The sequence below is a fragment of the Misgurnus anguillicaudatus genome, chromosome 19 (genome assembly GCF_027580225.2).
Source record: "Misgurnus anguillicaudatus chromosome 19, ASM2758022v2, whole genome shotgun sequence".
Taxonomy (NCBI): Eukaryota; Metazoa; Chordata; class Actinopteri; order Cypriniformes; family Cobitidae; genus Misgurnus; species Misgurnus anguillicaudatus.
This window is the reverse complement of record NC_073355.2, coordinates 15,171,675-15,189,398: the sequence shown is the minus strand read 5'-3', so window position 1 is coordinate 15,189,398 and position 17,724 is coordinate 15,171,675. Positions and strand designations below refer to the sequence as shown.

The window sequence follows — 17,724 nt, the reverse complement described above, 5'->3', positions numbered from 1 at the left end:
AATGAATCGTTGATTAATCTTTTACACTGTAGACTATGAACTTGATAAATATTAATCCGTTTATAAACTCTTACTGACAGTGAGTAAGATTCTTAAATTCATTTTCATACATATTTAATACATAACACAAAAAATAACAAGCACAAGGGAAACACTGAGATTCATATCTTTTATTTTTTTCTGGCATGTAAAGTACAAATAATTAAACAATTCCATGAAAAAGTCCTTAAGCGTCTTCAGCTGAAATCCCAGTAATAAATATCCTAAACTAAACTGAAAGGTTTATTATTTTTCCCCTTTTGTTATGTGTTTGTCTTTGTTCACGTTTGGAAGTATGAGATTTTCATTCATGACGCACAGACACTGAGATCAGGAGTTCTGCTTTTGATCATTTATTTTTTGTTCGTTTGTTTTAATGTTCCGTTATTCCTGGAAATGGTTTCAGAAAAACATTACTAGGTAAATCTGTGTCCCTCCTAACTTAATATTGACACAAAATACAACTGGTTGAGAAACAGAGTGACCACTGACCCCTTTTTCTAGCTCAGTTCCGTGCCTCGCCCATCTCTTACCGCTGCCATATCGGCCATTTCACGTCTGCTTGCTCTCTCTCTTTGACTCTCAGTCGGATGCGTGGCCGTATGGCAGCATGGTAAGAAGCATTTGGCGAGCGCACTGAGCCTTAGGCCTGACTATAGGTCCAGACTGGACCACGCCTTAACCCGCCCCCCCAGGCCCCTGACTCACTATAGGGTTCTGAACGTGGTTGGAAAAACAAGACTGTGATTAGATTAAATAATCAAAAGGTTTTCATTTAACAAGACAAACAAAACACAGGCATTAAAGGCATAACATCTAGCACACAGCATGTATGTTTATACACTTCAATTAGTTTAATATAGCAGTGCATTCTTTGCCTATGGAGAACTTTTCCAAATTGTAATTCTAAAGCAGTTTCATTTTTTAAAATTATTCTTTTTTTAATCTATTTGCTCCCTTTAAAGAAAAACAATGGTGTAACCACATTTTGGCAAAATAAAACGTATTTAAACTTGCAAATATAATGAAATAAACCATAAATATACACAAAACATACTTTCATACGAGGCAATAATAATAATAATCATAATAATGATAATAAATAGTTTTTAAGTTAACAATAAGTTAAAACTACAAGCTTAAAGTCGCCCAAATAATACAAGTTCATTGGCGCTATATTGAATTTTTTTTTCAGTTTAAATTATTTATGTTGCAACGAAAGCTACCACAGACTTTTACAAACACAATTAAACACATTTTGATTGAAAGGAAATAATTCTAACTAATTCTAAAACCTGCATACACTGTAGGAACGGCAACTAATCATAAATAATGGAAACGAATAGAAGAAATCGCACCAACCGAAAGAAAAATATTCGACCCACGTGTGTCCTCTATGGCAACATCAACAACACAAATACGCTAAGTTAACGTGTGATTCTGATATGTAAAGTAAATTACAGGAAAATGATACTCTGAAATCAACATGGGCTAAAACCGATGATATTTTAGACAGTATTCCTTTCACGGTCTTTAAAAATTGCTCTTTTCTGTACCATAGATGGCTGTTTGTTTTAGCTTGCATGGTCAGAGCACTAAAATAGGGGGCGGAGGAAGGGATAATGGACATTTTTAGAGATCGGACCTCTCGGTGCTTGTTCGATTCTTTTAATGAATCTGTTAGTTAACACTTTTTTTTGTCGTTGTTGTTCATTACGTTTGATCCTTTCACTATTCTGCGAACCATTTCAGTGTGACGTTTAATTTCTTTTTTAAAAAATATATATATCTTTTGTTCTCAGTCAATATAAAAACGAAGCACATTGCACTTACTGTTCCATAGGAAAGTTTTTTTGTCTTTTTTTCATGATTATTATTGTAGTTGCTCAAGCGGTGCAGTATGTCTTGCTTTCTGCCATTGTCCTTGGCTCTATGAGGGTATGAGTTGGATGTGGTGGAGCTAAGGGGTTCTTTTGGGCACTTCAACATAAAGACCCCTCTGGTTACCATTACAGGGTAGCCCTCCCATTAACTTAATTTTGAGGGTGAACGAATCCTAAATAGGGCACACCACTTAGAAGTTCCAGGATGAGTTGCGTTAGCTAAAGAAAAAGCTTGAATGTTTTGCAATGTGGATGTTACGGGTGATAAGCTAAGAGGGTTTCTTTACAGTTTGTATACAATAGGTATGACGTGGAGGGCTCAGAGACACTTTGATATGTGCTATGACGTGCGCGTGTATACGTGTTTTTGTGTGTGTGCGTTCACGCTTGCTAAATGTTTCTGACTTTTTCCTTCATCAGTGACAAAGCTAAGATCCATTGGTTGGTTAGTGCTTGTGCAAAGAAGCAAAATCAGGTGTCAACGATATGAACTGATGGTGGAATACAGGAAATATGTGGCGCTGAAATGAAACAACAAAAAAGTCATGCATGTCCAAAAGAAAACAAGACAGTATTGATAGACGACGTTTGCCTTGCGTGATGATATACTGGTGAATATAATTCACTATGGATTATAGTTGATAAGTGCAGCTACATCATTTTACGTCAATTTTCAACTTTATTTTGGTGCACTGAACATGCTGAAGCGTTTAGTCAGTTTAGGTGCCTCATTGGATGACGTGTTTAATACGAGGCTACAGAGCTTCACTGCACCGTCTGAAGCAACGCTTGATTCACTTTAGAGAAACTTTCCAGCCTTTTTCTTTCCTAATGCATACATTTATCCGTCTGCTGATTCTTTTTTCAAAAAAGATGTTTCTCTTTTTTTTGTTCGTTTTGTATTTTTGAAAATGAAATGGTTTCACTGCATGTAAATCTTAGTCCCCAACCCTCCGATCCCCTCCCTAACACCGCAGACTGGCTCTCTCTCCCCAAAGTTTGAAAACTCTGAAAATAAAGCCATGCGGTGTGTCCAAAGATTTTCACGATTAAGAATCTGTAAAAATGTTGCACAAGGTCTTGTTTTTTCTTGTAGATATAAAAATATATTAATCTCTAATGTAATCCTTTCAAAGAGATCATTGTCCTCTTTGGCTAACACAGCGTTATATAGAAAAGCAAAATGTCACTTGATTTGAACACACATTTACATCTTTCTGTACTTTTCTTCATATAACGTGAAGTTTTGCGATTTTACAGCAATGTCTCTCCCCATGGAACAGTTTAGTTTATGTTTATCTAGATTTCAGGGCTATTGACAGCTAGTCCTAACTTGGGCATTGACGATAATATCATGAGATCAGTATTTTCAAACAAGTTGTGTCTTTGAAAAGGGCTATTAGAAGACACAATTGGATTGCATGTGTGATGTTAGCTACTTTTGGATACGCAGGGTCCCCATGTATAAAACCGATTTTGGGAAAGCGAAGCTTTTCATTATAGACCCGTGTGTAATTCTTCTTTAGCGAATGGAGCTTATGAAGAGCAAAGGTGACCTCGGTAACCTCTGACATCCATAAAAGCTTTCTCCCATTCCACATATACATGCGAGGTTAACAAGAAGATTAACCTGAATTTCTGTATTTTGCTGTCGATCATCATCATGATTGGTTGGAAAGATCAAATGAATTACAAACGCCATCATCATGGGAACACTGTCCAAATGCTCCTAGTTACACAGACGACTGCACGTGGCGGAGTCAATTCTACATTCTAACTCTAAAACTCGGAGAAATGCAAGGAGATTTAAGGTGTTTGTGATGTGTATTTTAAACTGGAGGTACGCGTGCGTGTGTGTGTATGTGTGCGAGTGTCTCTGTGATGACTCTTGTCTTTCAGTGTGCTGAGGCGATTGCGATGACCCCGGGTCACGTCTCATCTACATGGTTTGTTCGGGTTGGACCTCGGGTAAAGTGTGTGAAGTTTGCAACCTAATGTAGAGCCAGGAAACCATTATCAAAGTTCTAGAAAATGCTTACATATTTGGCTATTATAACCACCTTAAATGTTGAATATATATATATATAGTTATATCATAATATATATATATATAAGAGAACACTGTTTTTATAATTTTTCTCTAAAAAAAATCACTGATTCAAAATGCCCAAGTGTAAAAAAGTGACTACATCTTCTGAAGCCAGACAGTAGAGTTACCGGGCAAGATTTGGGGTAAATTGCACATTTTTCTTTTTTTTAGATGATTTTCGTGATATTTCCTTGTCCAGTTCTCTTATTTTGCCTGAATTAAATCAAAGCTCTCAGCAGACATTCTCTGTCACATTCATTTAACTGTCCCTCCTCATGTCAATCCCAGCCCCTCCTCGCACTTTTGCTAATTCAATGCAGGCAAACGTTGGGAAGGACTAGCATGTTGTGTAAAGAGAAAAGAAAAGATCTACTTGTGTATTTTGTTCGAAACTAAATATATGTGTGTGTATGTGTGTGTTAGAGAGAGACTCAGTCCAGGCCCATGTAGAGTGGATGTACAGGGAGCTCAGTAGCTCCCCCTGCATGTTAAAGAGCGGTAGCGACCAGGCCTTCCTTTTTAAGCCTTGTGTTGCTTGCTGGTCTTGAAGGAGACCTGCAACACGCGGTCGCCCAGGCGATAGCCGTTCAGGCTGGCGATAGCCATGGCCGCCTCGTCGTAGTTGGTCATGGTGACGAAGCCGAAGCCCTTACATTTGTTGGTGGTGAAGTCGCGGATGACCTTGACGTTCGTGACGGCGCCGAACGGCCCGAAGAGCTGCCACAGGACGCTTTCGTCAGCTTCCGGGGACAGGTTGTAGACGAAGATACACCAGCCAGCTCCCGTCGGCCCGGTCAGGTTGACTCCGGCCAGGCTGGTCATGCTGTCGATGGTTATCGGGGAGAATCTGGGGAGGAAAGGAGGAGAGCTACCATGGGTGTCATTCTGAAGTTCAACACTGACGCTATTTATCACCACATGTTCCTGGACACTGGCGCTCGATCCCAAAAGAAGATAAAAAACATAACTATTCACATTAACTAGTCATAATCCCGGGGTCTTTGCAAAAAACGATGTCGGACAAAATCACAATATTTAGCAAAACATAGAAACCTAGATTGGGATGAAGGCAAATCAGAAACAAATCAACAGAAAATTGGAACAAACAGAGGAGACGCAAACGGAATCTTGAATGTCCATGCTGGTGGAAAAAAGGACATTAAAGCAACCAAAACTGAAAAATAATAATAATGTTAGTTCGATACAGAAATACAAATCAGTTCGATCAAGGAATCAACCAAAAGAAAAAAAGGTTCAACAAAGCCATGCCAGAATGTCCTGCTGTGAGGAATTGGTCATCTAAAACTGTGTTTTATGTCTAGTTTTATGGTTTAAGTCAGCAGGTGGTATTCCAGCCACTTTGTTTGAGCTACTTTAGGCATGGATGCTTTTGAATGGACACCTTTTTTTTGGAAATTACCTCTTGACTCCGTAGCTGGCGTTTAGTAAATTGTCGAGTCTGCAATGCAAGAGGGAGAGTGACGGAGGTGAAGATATTAGTCGCAGAACCAACAACCAGAGAAAGCGTTTGAGAATGCAGCCTTGCATTCAGCCACCAGGGGGAGTTCTATACACGACACAGTATCCACCAATCAGAAGCCGCGGCTCGAGTGTGACGCAGACACGCAGTCTGTACAGAGAGGGAGCCCTCAGGCGATAGATTGAGAGTACTGCGATCGTGAATGATCCAGACACACAGTTATATCTCTAAAGGCAAGTTTAGACATTTGTTTTAATGAATGGGTTAAAATAGATTGGTGGCAAATTTACACACCGCTTCAATTAGCTCCAAAAGCGTAATGAGTCATCAAATCCCCCTGGTGCCGTGAATGCGCTGCGGTTTTAACCGGCAGAGGAACAGAGAAAGAGGAAACAGCGGGGATGAGAGTCGAGGTTGGGGGCAGTACCTGAAGCGCTGGGTCTGGTGATGAAGAGGACCGGTGTAGCGGCGAGCGGCTGTCTGGTAAAGTTGGGTTAGGAGGGCTTGTCCTGTCTTCTGACTGGGGTTGTTGGCGAACTTGACGGTTATGGGTTCGGCAGCGCCCAGCGGCTTCTGACCGTTGAGACCCTTGATGGCCTCCTCAGCCTCGTTGCGCTTGTCGAACCGAATGAAACCCACGCCGCGCGATATACCTGCTCCAGACGGAAAGCGAGGCGTTGTAAGCATCGTGAATTGGATTACATACATATCTAATGCTAACATTTAGATAAACTTCGGTTGGCTATCACTTTGTAAACCATTTAAAGATATTACATAACAACAGACAGAAAATATTAATATCGTTTGGTCTTGAAGGGCAATGTAAATACTCCGTATATCTTTTATCAGATTTAATGCATTTTAAGCCACTGCATCAACTGGTATGCATTGGTTTCTTGAACAAAAGATTTAAATGATAAATAGATAGATAGATACAGATAGATAGATAGATACAGACAGATAGACAGACAGATAGATATATAGATAGTAGAGCTGAATAACAATTAATCTCAACTAATCGTTTGCAGAATAAAAGTTTTTGTTTACATCATATATGTGCATTGTCTATAATAATTATGTATTTATAAAAACACATACATGCATGCATGTATATATTTAGGAAATATTTACATGTGTATATACATTTTTATATTTAAATATAATTTATATTATATATAAATATGAATACTTAATATATACATCTATTTTGTTCTTAAAATTATACACGCACATGTGTGTATTTTTATATACATAATTATTAAACACAGTACACACACATATATGACATAAACAAAAACTTTTATTTTGCAAACGATTAGTTGCGATTAATCATTATGCAGCCCTAATAGATAGATACAACTTTATTGCAACTAAATTCTTGTTTAGCATTTACCAGAAGTGCAAATAGTAGGGCAGACAGATAGATAGATAGTAGGGCTGAATAACACTTAATCGCAACTGCAGAATAAATGTTTTTGTTTACATCATATATGTGTGTGTATTGTGTATAATAATTGTGTATTTATAAAACACATACATAACATACATGCATGCATGTATATATTTAAGAAATGTATACATGCGTATATACATTTTTATATTTATATATAATTTATATGGTATATAAATATGAATACTTAATATATGCATGTATTTTTTCCCTTAAATTTTTTGTCACGCACGTGTGTGAATTTATATACATACACACATATATATGATATGAACAAAAACTTCTATTTTGCAAACGATAAGTTGCGATTAATCATTATGCAGCCCTAATAGACAGATATAACTTTATTGCAACAAAATTCTTGTTTAGCATCTACAAGAAGTGCAAATAGTAGGACAGACAGATAAATAGATAGTAGGGCTGAATAACAATTAATCGCAACTAATCGTTTGCAGAATAAAAGTTTTTGTTTACATCATATATGTGTGTGTATTGTGTATAATAATTATGTATTTATAAAAATGCATGCATGTATATATTTAGGAAATATTTACATGTGTATATACATTTTTATATTTAAATATAATTTATATTATATATAAATATGAATACTTAATATATGCATGTATTTTTTTCTATAAATGTTACACGCACGTGTGTGTATTTATATATACATAATTATTAAACACAGTACACACACATATATGACATAAACAAAAACTTTTATTTTGCAAACGATTAGTTGCGATTAATCATTATGCAGAACTACCAGAAGTGCAAATAGTAGGACTGTGCATATTGGCAGGTGCAATTAGATATGAAAAATATATGTGTAAATATGTACAATGAATAAATAGCAGGCTATGGCAAAAGAGTATACGTGTTATTGAGTAAGTATCTAGAGACTATGTGTATATAAAATATACATATACTTTATGGAAATTGCCTATATTTGTATATGTGTTAAAGCAAACCTTTTAAAGATGCATTATTAAACCAACACAAAGAAATGTTCAAGCATATGGACTAGTTTTCGCATTACATCCAAAGATTTAATTAGTTTTTAATCCTCCCCAGGCAGTCTATGGTGTTTGTGTACAGGAGGTAACGTTTACCTGTGACCTGGTCGACCAGGATGCGTGAGGTGATGATCCTTCCATACTGGGAAAACAACTGCTCCATGTCCTTCTGACTCATGGTTTTGGGCAGCCCACTCACGTACAGGTTGGCATCACGAATGGAAGCTGAGCTGGGTCTGGCATAGGACACCTATAACACACACACACACACACACACCGTTTAGAGTGTATTTTAATAGGAATATTAAGAAGCATGCATCAAGACAGCTATGACAGTCCTAAAACTCCCAGCAGTACAAACTTTCAAGTGTAGTCGGAGCAGATATGTCACAGCACTGCCACGCTCAAAGGCGAGACATCCTCCCACTCGCTCTCATTCCTCCCTTCTTGAAATCCACATCTCTTACGTGCACTTCACTCGAACTAAACCCGGTTTCCTTATTAAACACTACTTCAGCTTCACAGCGCTCCTGACAGCGAAAACACAAACCCACTCTAACATTCACACTTAGCCCACAGATACATCAACACCCTCCTCTCTGATTCTAGACCGGCTCCCTTAGAGAGTACTGAGGAAAATTTGATATCATGGGCTGTTATGCTAACTGGTGATTTTCCAATAGACAGCAGCATTTAGAGCCTGTTACGCATTTGGGACGTGTCATGAATATCAAGTCCAATTAGGCATTTGTTTTGACTTTAAAATATTCATCTCATTTTTAGATCACCTCAGCGTTCCCTCAAAATCCCCCCGATTTGCTCGTGTTTGAGATGCGAACAGATTTTTCTCATAAAATATGTATATTTATGTGTTTCTGCTTGAATGAGAGTGACTTTGATTGATGGTGTCAGTGTGTGTACATGTGGTTTTTTTGAGAGAGAGCGATTGCCCTTCCCACACACGCACACCTCCAGCTCTCTTTTGTCTTCTTTCTCAAGGGAAAACTGCTTCTCTGGCAACCGGCAAACCCAAGTAAACAGATAACAAGATGCCCAACGTCCCTTACAACTCCACATTCACACATATCCCCTCAAAATAAGTCAAATTTGTATTTCCAAAATGCATCCCATAACTCCCAAAAAGTTCTTAGATGCTTGTATTAATTTTCCTTTCCATCCATCCATCTATCTATAGTAATAGAACATCAGTATCGGCACAGTAATTTTATATTTTTCCATACCTAGAAACAGCAAAACCAAAGTATGTTTCTTTCACAAACAAGATAATTAATAATATATATTAAGATAAATATTTTATGATGCCTAAAAAGGTTATTACATTTTTCACCGTGAGATCTTGGCAGAACAGAGTGTGTTTTTCCACCATATGTGTGTGCGTGTTGGAGGCAAGTATGACTAAGCAGTGGTATTGTTGAGGTTGGGGTGTAATTGTGCAGTGAGTGGGTGAGTGTACAGCAGAGATTGGGGTGGATGCTGCCCCATAATTAACCCTCTCCCTGAATCTCCCCCAGTACAGATGGTCCCTGCAGCCCATATGGCCCTAATCCTGTCATTGGCATTCGTCTCCATTCTAGCCTTTGCTCCCGCCCCATCTCCTGCCTGCCCTCCCTCCCTCTCTCTCCTCTCTCTACCTTTCTAACAATGCCTTATTGACATGGAAAATATGACATTTGCCCGGCTTAAAGATTTGAGGGCAGCAGGCACACGAAGGCTAATAGTCAGAACAGTGGTGAAACTGACTCAATGCATTAAACAAACAAGATGACTAGGACAACAGCAATAAGACTTACTGTTGTTTACATAGGTACGGCCATTATGTCATTCTGGAGACTGTCTGTGGCCCGTAGTCATTATTCACAGAATAACGGTGCTTTAGGATGTTGAATATTACCATGTATGTGGTGGACCATTTTGTCCTACATAGGCAAAATCCAAAAATATATCAATTCTTAACGGAGATAAATAGCTTAGAAGATTTTGGATTTATAGGGGATTTTGTAGTTGAAGCAGCTTTCACTTTCTGTTTTCTAATTTCTCTGAATCTAAATAGTTGAGCCAATCGTGTCTGCCACAGGACTGTAAAAAATAACTCTCTCTTTATGCTAACTGTGACATCTGATATGAAACGCATTGAAGGTCTGTGTTGCAATTTACGTGCATATTCTCATGCAAGCACACGGAAGCCATCTTAACTGCAGATTCTCGACTTGGCTTTGTTGCCGTCTTTGATTTGTGGTGATCAGGTGGAGAAACAGACCCGACTGTTTAATCTCTTGCTTTCAGTCAGACCTTTCTCCACCCCACAGCCCAGCTGAATTCGGGACAAAGAAGCCCCTAATTAGCCAAGATGGGAGGCAGATGGGGCTCTCTCTCTGCTGACCTCCGATCCTCACATTGCGTCCCCCTAATTACATTTCCATCACAATCACCTCTGCACACAACCCCTTGCTTTCTGACCTCCACTCTTTCTTTTCTTTCGCTCCTTTTGTTCCTCCCCTGTGCCCCGCCCCCCTTTCTCCACCTCTCCTGCTGTCGTGTCTGTCTTGGGCCGTGTCTCGCTCCCTTTCTTCCCCGCTTCCCCGTTGCGTGATTGAGGAGCGTGGGGTGGGGCATCTCTTACCTTGATTGTTTTGGTCTGCAGTTTAAGGCCGTTGAGTGTGTTGATGGCCTTGTCTGCATCATTGGGATCCACGTAATTTACAAAGCCATAGCCCAAACTCTGACCTGGAAGAAGATGAATAAAAATGTACTTGTGCATTTCCGGTCACGGTTTCATCGCTTGATATTTGCTATGGGTTCAAATGAGAGATGTTACCTGTGATCTTGTCTCTGACTAGTTTGCACGACTCGATCTCTCCGATGCTGCCGAAGAGGCTTTTGAACTCTTCCTGGGTCATGTTTTGAGGCAGGTAGTTGACGATCAGGTTAGTTTTGCTGTCGTCTGTGGCGCCATTAGTGCTAATGACGGGGCCGTTGGGTAGGCTGGTTCCGCTCGGACCATTGGACACCTGAGTTTCCATGGTGCTAATTATCTGCAGATGGAAAAAAGATCACAAATCAGACACTGAAGCATAAGTTGTGGGATATAATACTTGAATATCCAAGAGCTTCCTCTTCAACACAACTGCATCCTCTTTGAGAGGTTAGAAATCAGTGTGTCTGAGGACCAGAGGACTTGAGGAGAACAATATCGCACCTCCCCTCCTCCTCTGACCGTTTTCTCCCTCACTTCAACTCTTTCGATCTGCCCCTGGGTCTACAGATGTCACAATCCTTTCACTTTTTCCCTGCCCCCATTTTCTCTATCCTCCTGTGCATTACATCACTGGGACACATAAATGGCATCCTGCAACGTTCTCAACCTGCTAAAAAGAAAACGTGCTCCAGACACCTGAAGATGGCAAGTTCTCATTGTCACCTTGTTTATGTGAAAATCGTGAGTGTGTGTGTGCGCGCGCAAGTCTGGGTCTTTGGTTCATCTGTGCTGCCGTGGAGCACAGCATGAGGCTTAATTTGGCCTATAGGGGATTTTCAAACAACAGATGTATGCAGGTTGTAGACGCTACTTTCTACTACCTTCTTTAACGGTCCCATCATCCACCAGCATATTCTTCCCTCAGAACCAGCGCTTAGCATTAAACCTCAAGCTATTTGTCTTTATTGTAAAATTATTTTGTATATTTTTTTGGCTGACTACATTCTACAATTCACGAATTGGCATGTGTTAATGTATGTTCATGTATTAGTCATCCTTTTTGAAAGGGCTCTAGAACGGCCCCTAGGGTGGGACAGGGTGTCTCACCAACTTAATTAACAATGCATCCGTGATCTTTTTGTTGAATCTGCACAATCAACAGGCAGAATCGTTTGTCACAGGTGTTACTCTACACAACAAGATCACCACAAGAATGATTTTTATTAAAACATTTTTTGTTTCAGTTGCATGAACAGGTGCATTTTTGGTACCGTGGTTACTCCTTTCCTTTGTTCTCCCTTTTTGCGTCTCATCCCTCTCTAACACACTCGCTCTTCAGTAGAATGATTTATTCCTGCCTTGAGCCTTACCTCTAACCAGGTTGCCCAGGTAACAGCAGCTTGACGACTGTTGCTATTGGCTGGCTTCTTGACTTTTAACAAACCTTGTATGTATGTGCGCAAGACGGATTGATGTTAGCGAGAAAAAGCTAGCTCGCAGTTAATACCACTTTTTGTATGCATTAATAAAATAAGCTTTAGGGCAGGCAGAATGTATATCTCAGGCAAATTGACATTGACAAGGAGAAAACTCAGAGAGAGGCGGTGATGAGCGAGTTATTAAAGCACTGCAAACATGGATCTAGGCAAAACTGCTGGCCATAACCAGTTTCAATATCATCTAAACAGGAATTTCCTAGACAAGAAATGGATTTCGTATAACACAAATCATGTTTATACAGCATCAGGCCTTTGTTCTTTGGAAATCGCCCTTTGGTGATATCTTGGGTTTAGCGCACAAACCCTATACTCAGACAGGCACTGCCCATGCGTTGACACAAACAGACCGAGTCTTTACACAAAGTGACAGGATCAGGGCAAATGTGATGCATGAACTGAAGTAAACCTCCCTATGGCAAGCCACCCATCCTCAGCGACGAAAGTAACAAGTTACACAACACACAGGCTCTTCGGACGCGGGGACTGACACACACTATCTCACTGGCTGGATACTGGAGCAAAGCAGAGGTAGAGAACTTCATTTCAACATACATGACTCACAAAGACAGCCGAGAGACTGCTTAGTGCTGGAGTTTTCTTCACTGCGCTCCTTAAACATCATTCAGACCCAGAATTTGTACTATTAAAAATACTGCTTGATGAAAGCACATGCTAGTGGAGGGAAGGGTGGACAATTCTGTCCCAGGATGTACTTTTCTATTTCTGGCTGAGTTCTGCCTCAATATTTAATGCACTGCATCAGCATCGCCTACACAAGGACCCAGACTCGCACGCAAACAAGAGCCTTGCATCTCATACGCAAAACCTATTACCTTCCCACCACCGCACTGATAAAGATAAACGACTGCAAAGATTCCTCTTAGTGAGCGTGCAATTAGAGTCGGCACAAATATCCATCAACTGTTTGGGAAATTGAGGCATTAAGGTTGATTTTTAGAAAATTTCATATGGATGTGTTTACATTGTATTAGATAAAAACGAAAAGCGGTTTAAACTTTAACGAAATTAAGTGCCATTTTTTTATTTAAAGGGAAATATTGAATTAGGATAAAGTATAAAGTTTAGCAATACATTTTACAAATACATTTGCATTATTTACAACCCAAGAGACATCTATCCAGACAATGCTGATTAAAGACAGGCCTGATAGCAGTGTGTGATAAAGGTCAATTTGACTGAAGACTGTCGGCCTCACGTCACTTCCTTATTATCCCTGTGCAGTGATTTTCTTAAAATAAACACAGTCTCACACAGCATCCGGCAAGGTAAACAAATAAAACATAAAGCAGATATAATCTTACGCTGTATGCATCAACCTTCATTTTCAATCTGACCGGATATATCAATATAGTATTGTAATAGATTTTTATAAACAATCAAATGTGTGCTAGTGAAATTTCTCACAGCCCTAAGCTTGTAATTTATAATTCATAAAATATGTCTGGACAGGCTCCGGACTGAAATGTGAATGTTGCATTGCAAAAAGGCCGTTTCACTACCACAGATTACAGGATTATCTTAAACAAAAGGCATTAGCTACACTCTCACTGCAGCTTAAAGGATCACTGTGGCAGCTGTAAAACAACAGGACACAAGTCAAAACCCAATATTCACATGCATGAGCGGATAAACCCTTTTCGTGTTTATTTTGGTCGGTGCTTAACAAACAAATTGGGTTCATTTTGTTGCTCGAAATGAGCGCAAACGATGAATTAATTTATCACGTAAATTATGCATCTAATTTTCTCTCTAAATACAATTTATTATTTTAAAATTTCTTTCGAAAAGTATTTATTAGTACATTTATTTTGTGAAAGAACACTAAAAATCTGCAAAGGCTTCGTGAAAGCAGGATGTCGGTGTTTGGTCGCTATCCAGAGTGCTGAAGTCGGGAGTGGCTCAGAGGGGATCCCGTTTGAAACCTAGCGCATTTGCCTTCCTTCTTCAAAACATTTACAACTAACCTCAAAATATCCTCCATACTGTAAGTATTTTTACCAAGTGGACATTAAGCGTTTGATGTCAATTTTATAAATAAACACCTTGCCCTTGGTCCAGCCGTTCACGGATCGTTTTAAAATCGTTATCCCCTCGTCCTTTGATAAGACAAGTACGCGTGTGCTCGGTGGGCATTCATAAATCCGAGCTCCTTTTTGCTGAATAAACGTATTGACACAAGCGAACAAAAGAGCCACCCGTTCCTCCTCTACAGAGACCATGGCAGCACTATGAATATTAATGTAAACAGTAGCGCTTTGTGTCGAGGCCACAGGCTGCATGCGGGACTCTCCGGGAACAATGAACATTGCCTTCACTTGCTGTAGTTTCTACATCCCATAATATATATAATAATATAGATAATTTAAATCATTTTTTAAAAATGTGATATAGATTAAATGTATATTCATTCTGCTTGAAATGTCAGCTCACGTATTTATTTTCTCTTGTTAATAATAATAATACTAATTATTATTAAACATAATAAGCAAATAAATTTATTTTTATATTTGTATTTTATTAGCTATTAATTTCATTATTTTGTTTACTAAATCAGTTCGTATCGTTTCATTTGACAAAACACGAGGCCTGCTGAAGCTTTATATTCATAAGTCCAAGAAAAAGCTCCCATTCAGCTTAAATGTCGTATTTTTCTGCTATCGAAAAACATCCGTTTGCAGATTGAAGATGAATGAAAGGCTCGTAGATGTAGACGATCGTGTTTTGTTTCGGTTGTGATGTCCTTGAGTTGTGTGCGCGCCTGGAGAAGGTTATCTGACTCAACGGTTTTATGTGCTTGGCACTGCGGTACAGGCTCGTGCTCACGGAGGACTGCGGAACAACACGCCGACGGGCCTTCATTCATCACTGCTCACGCACCAGTCACAGTATCTATAGAGATTTAATGCTTTTGTTTGAGGTCACTGTGAAACAAGGCAGGCTGTCCTTCATAGTATCCTTCGTAGTACCTGTGAAGAATGCGCTGTATTCATACGGTACATAAATCATTTTTCCAGGCCCAAAGCTTTAAACCAAAACCGCAAAATATCGCTAGCAATGATTTTCGTGCACGTGTAATTGTATTGTCACAGTGACCATTTAAATGAACACATACGATGTGGGTCATAATTACAACGAATATGGTTGCTAGTTTAATTCTTGACGAGGAACAAAGATGATTAGCTGCTCTGAAAACACCCTCCGTACAGGAAATAACACGTCAGAAATTAATCATAACATTGTAAAAAATTTGAAACGCACGCGCATATTAAAACGTGTCGTTTTATTTATTGTTCTGACAGAAAATCTCGCTGCTCTACGTGAAGGTGATGCTGTTTTGAGCGCGTGCCATCGCTGTCTTGCCGAGAAGACACGCCCAAACCTTTTGGCATCAGGCCTCTGCATCCCCCCTCGTATTTCTAAATTAGATGGTCTTATTTATTTAACCCTCGGTTTGTTTGCATCCCTACGCTTCGTGATACCTTAAGCCGCTCGCTTTCTCGCGATCTCTAAGCTTGAGGAATTTCCTTCCGTCTGATTCAATGCAAACCGATGAATGCATAGCATCTCCCCCTCCCCCCTCGGAGTGACTCGACCCTTTTTCTTTGCCTTTGCTCTGTACGGACTCTCAGCCTCCGAGGCATCGTGTTTTGTCTCAGAGATTCGTCTTTGAGCATCCTTAGCTACTGCTGCACCGAGAGGAGAGAGAGGCTGTACAGCAGCACGTGCCCTCTTACGCCCTTACACCTCAGGAATTCCTCAGCTATATTTCTTTATTATGGCTAGCTAATTATAATATATGTATATTTTATTTAACGGGTATAAATAGATGCACGTTGTTGAATGGTTTGACGCATGAATTAGCACGAATTGTTAATATGGCAGACGAAAGCAATGTTTTGATTCAGCACCGAAAACGTCGAAGAAGCGAGCTGGGCTGTGATGGTTGCGCATGCCTGTATCACATTACTTACACCCAAGGCTAATCGTTAATCTTGTTTACAGAATCCGCTATTAGGTGTGCCAGTATGTGACCAAATTCGATGTTGACATGATTAAGTAGCTTACATTTAAGTGTATTAATCTGATTGATTTAAAAATATGCAGTTTGCTATCTGTATTTAAGATGTCTTCCACACAATGTGGATGATAAAATTGGTTTTGTCTCATTGCTATCGTTCCTCATGAAATAGACAAAAAGGTATACGTACAGTAACCATTCTTGATGTACGGAGATGATAGTGATCTAGGTCCTTCAATTTGCAGGTCTTCGGGCCGGCTTGCAGTTAAAACAGCGCTGATGGCGTTTTTATGGTGTGGCTCGAGAACAGAAAACGTCAATTTCCAAAGGAAAAGAAAAAAAAAGAAAAAGGAAAAAGAGATTTCTCGGTCAGGAAATCTCAGCCCGTGCGATTGTAGGTTTCCTCAGCAGTGTGAAAATGAGGAGAAGGGGGTTTTCTTCAGGATGATGATGAGAGAGAGATTTCTCTCCGTGTGGCGTGGGCGATGGTACAGAAAAAAAAGAGAAGCAGTGATCCCCAGTAGGGTGTGTCCAGGGGAGGGTGTTGTGGTTCTGCTGTTGTGTGTGTATTTCCCAGCTCCTCGCAGGCTTCTTCTGTGCCTCTGCTGCAATGTTCTTCTCTTATGTGTCCTTCTGCCTGGCAGAGCTTGCTCCTGATTGGCTAATTGTGCAGGGAGGGTACTACATGGCAGCCATTGCAATGCGCTCTTCTCCCATTATCCCCTTCAGGAGAGATCACCGAGCGAGCCCCCCCATCCCGACACCCCCACCCATCTCCACACTTCCCTTTGCCCTCCCTTTCTTCCTGCCCCCTCAACGCACATGCAGAGCTGAGTGAATAGAGCTCCACCTGCACTCAGAACAGATGGATGCAGAAAAAGACAGGAGCCATGCTTTCTTCTTCTGTTTGCCCCTCTCTCATCTTCCCCCATTCTCGGCTCTCTTTTTTCCTTGATTTCATATTATCTGTTCTTCCCCTGCAGCTCTTTTGCGTTCATCTGTTGCGTAGCACTCTTATTTTGTCCTCTATAGGCTGGCGCACAGCTTACTAAAGAGTTTTTATTTTTCCAGTTGTAAAGAAAGCTCAAGTAACACAAGTAGAGGATTCGTTCCACATTGCGAGAGTAAAATGGCTGTGTTGTCGACATAAATGTGTGAAGGTCATTTCTGGACACCTGGCCAAGTTATTTGTCTGACAACAAAAGTGAATGCTTATTTATACTCTCATATAAAATTATGTCAGTGACATACGGTGCATTCTTAAGAAGCATTGATGGGTGTGTGTAGAAAGCATAGATTACATAATCACTCAAAGACGTGATTTCTAGCAATACCTAAAAGGAGAAAGAGGCAGCGTACACAATTCACACCCTACATGTGCGCCTAATGCGTAATAATGCAATTTTGGGTTTCAATGTCACATAGATGTCACACATTATTGTTTGTTGTTATATAATCCCACACAATGGCATAATGTCAAGCAACACACAATACGGTAGAGATTTTAAAG

The 17,724-nt window shown here is 39.8% G+C and overlaps 1 protein-coding gene across 7 annotated transcripts; it reads right to left on the bottom strand.

Moving 5' to 3' along the window:
* Positions 1-155: 155 nt before the first annotated feature.
* On the bottom strand, positions 156-16,826 carry elavl3 (ELAV like neuron-specific RNA binding protein 3). Of its 7 annotated transcripts, none has more exons than XM_073857010.1 (7): positions 16,405-16,826; positions 10,797-11,013; positions 10,602-10,705; positions 8,057-8,210; positions 5,919-6,144; positions 5,432-5,470; positions 156-4,879 (listed from the first exon to the last, which is right to left on the bottom strand). In XM_073857010.1, exons 1-7 carry the CDS (start codon positions 16,411-16,413, stop codon positions 4,531-4,533), a joined length of 1,098 nt encoding a protein of 365 aa, XP_073713111.1. In that variant the 5' UTR covers positions 16,414-16,826; the 3' UTR covers positions 156-4,530. The 7 variants fall into 7 exon arrangements, with proteins under 7 accessions (XP_073713111.1, XP_073713110.1, XP_073713112.1 ...); XM_073857009.1 differs by having other exon boundaries at positions 5,919-6,147; positions 16,405-16,825; XM_073857011.1 differs by having other exon boundaries at positions 156-4,858; positions 5,919-6,147; positions 16,405-16,825.
* Between the last annotated feature and the right edge of the window lie 898 nt (positions 16,827-17,724).